Raw genomic sequence first — 2,198 nt, 5'->3', positions numbered from 1 at the left:
GCTTAAAACGTCAGAATACGACATAGATGTTAAATATATACAAATTGAAATAATTTTAAACTTTGTGTTTAGATTTTATTCAGTGGCTGGGAGTTCGTCAGGGATACGAATATGTCTTAAGGTTCATTCTGTAAGTGAACCTATTCAGTTTTTACGTTCATCCATTACTCCAGACCGCTCGCTTGAGGTGCTTGTGTCGCAGGATCGAACTTCTGTGGACACACAAATTGGGGTTTTTGTCTGTTCCAACCAGTACCCTAAAACTGGTATACTAAAAGCCCTGGTATGTACTATCCTGACTATGGAAAAGTGCATATAAAATATCCTTGCTGTTTTTCGTAACCCATCGTGTGGTATTATCTATCATGATCGGGGCGGGATCTAGCTTAATTGGTTGAACGTTCGCCTGGGGGACTTGTGTAACAGGATAGAACCTCCTCGGTGAACACATCAATTGGGCTTTTTGCCGTTCCAACCAGTTCCTTCTCTCCCCCCCCCCCCCATTACGCCACGACTGTTACATTATAATCTAATACCCCAAACGCATGCACAAAATTTACCCATATGAGTAAATTTGCTCATGAGTAAATTTACTCATGTAAGTAAAAGCAAAATTGCTAAGCGTTCGCATGAAATTAAGAAAGGTGAGTATTTTAGTCATATAAAAGACGGATAGATTTGAATTTTCTTTAGTTTCTACTAAAACCAGGATGGAAAGGTTGTTATCGTACCACAAGAGAGTCAGAAGATATTTCCCATACAAAGTGTGTATTGCTCTTGCTGTAGGATTAACACAAGAAAAACGTATCTGGGCAAAAGAAAGGAAGTCCACGTGGTGGGAGAATCTAAACAGCGGAGAGGAACAAGAGTGGTATGGCATTTTCCGAATGGACAGGAACGTTTTTGATTCAATTGTGACAAACTGTCAGATGTTTTGAAATCAAAGGAAAACTGGGTTCGTATGCCACTTGACTTACGAAAACGAGTGGGTATATATAGCCATCTACTGGATGGCATCGACTGCGGAGTATCGAACTATAGCGTATCTGTTTGGAGTGGGAAAATCCACAGTATCAGAATCTATCCATGATGTGAGTGAAGCCATAATAAATGTCCTAATGGATGAGTATTTGTATTTTCCTAAGGATGACGACCTGAAGGAGGTAATAAATGGATTTCAAAAGAAATGGAATTTTCCTAACTTTGCTGGGGCGATTGATGGATACCACATTCCCATCATTGGACCACAAGACTCCCATGGTGATTATCTTAATAGAAAAGGGTGGTACTCGCTCATCCTGCAGGGTGTGTGTGACCACAAATACATATTCAGGGATATAAACATTGGTTGGCCTGGGCGCGTACATGACGCCAGAGTGTTAGCAAATTCTGAGCTCTTCTTCAAGGGTGAGAATTCCATCCTATTCCCACATTGGCTGAAAACAGTGTCTCTTCCAGAAAAAGATGTCACAATACCAATTGTCCTTATCGGTGACCCGGCCTACCCTCTGAGGCACTGGATTCTAAAACCGTACAGTAACCTGTCTTCTCTTTCTGACGAACAGAAGACCTTTAACTACAGGTTGAGTAGTGCCCGAATGACCATAGAAAATTCGTTTGGACGTCTCAAGGGTCGATGGCGGTGTCTCCAGAAGCGCCTGGATGTAGATGTTCAGTTTGCTTGCAGTGTCATTGCGGCTTGTGTTGTGCTACACAACATACGCGAGACCCACAATCAGCTCTATGATGAGAACTGGGACGAAAAGGATCCACAGGATGTTACTGGTGAGATAGAAAATGACAGAAACTTGGATGCTGGGGAAAAATCAGGAGTTCTGATTCGAAAACATATTACTCAAGCCTTTGCTAATGGTTTTTGAATGCGAATGTTCGTTTGTTCATTCAAATAAACGCTGATGGCAGATATTTGTTTTATTCAAATAAACAATGCTTTTGATTTTTTGTTTTATTGCAATAAACAAATGTGTGTTTCTTTTGTATCATTATTATTGTTTTAAATGTTGACCTAACTGTCGAAATACTCTTATATAGTCTTTGATCACCAGTTGTTTTATTTAATGATGCACTCAACATATTTTATTTACGGTTATATGAAGTCCGACATATGGTTAAGGAACGTTCAGATAACAAGAGCGGACACCTGCTGCCACTCTTAATTAGCAGTAAGGGGTATTTTA

The 2,198-nt window shown here is 40.1% G+C and overlaps 1 protein-coding gene across 1 annotated transcript; it reads left to right on the top strand.

The window, feature by feature from the left end:
* Nucleotides 1-1,010: 1,010 nt before the first annotated feature.
* On the top strand, nucleotides 1,011-1,880 carry LOC121383919 (protein ANTAGONIST OF LIKE HETEROCHROMATIN PROTEIN 1-like). Its single transcript, XM_041514016.1, has one exon. The coding sequence runs from the start codon at nucleotides 1,011-1,013 to the stop codon at nucleotides 1,878-1,880; it is 870 nt and encodes a 289-aa protein (XP_041369950.1).
* Nucleotides 1,881-2,198: the final 318 nt, after the last annotated feature.

The sequence above is a fragment of the Gigantopelta aegis genome, chromosome 10 (genome assembly GCF_016097555.1).
Source record: "Gigantopelta aegis isolate Gae_Host chromosome 10, Gae_host_genome, whole genome shotgun sequence".
Lineage (NCBI taxonomy): Eukaryota > Metazoa > Mollusca > Gastropoda > Neomphalida > Peltospiridae > Gigantopelta > Gigantopelta aegis.
Note: the sequence above shows the minus strand (reverse complement) of the source record. Positions and strands in the feature narration are given on the sequence as shown.

Excerpts from the sequence above, each read along its gene's own strand:
- LOC121383919 (XM_041514016.1), top strand. The coding sequence starts at position 1,011 with ATGGCATCGACTGCGGAGTATCGAACTATAGCGTATCTGTTTGGAGTG.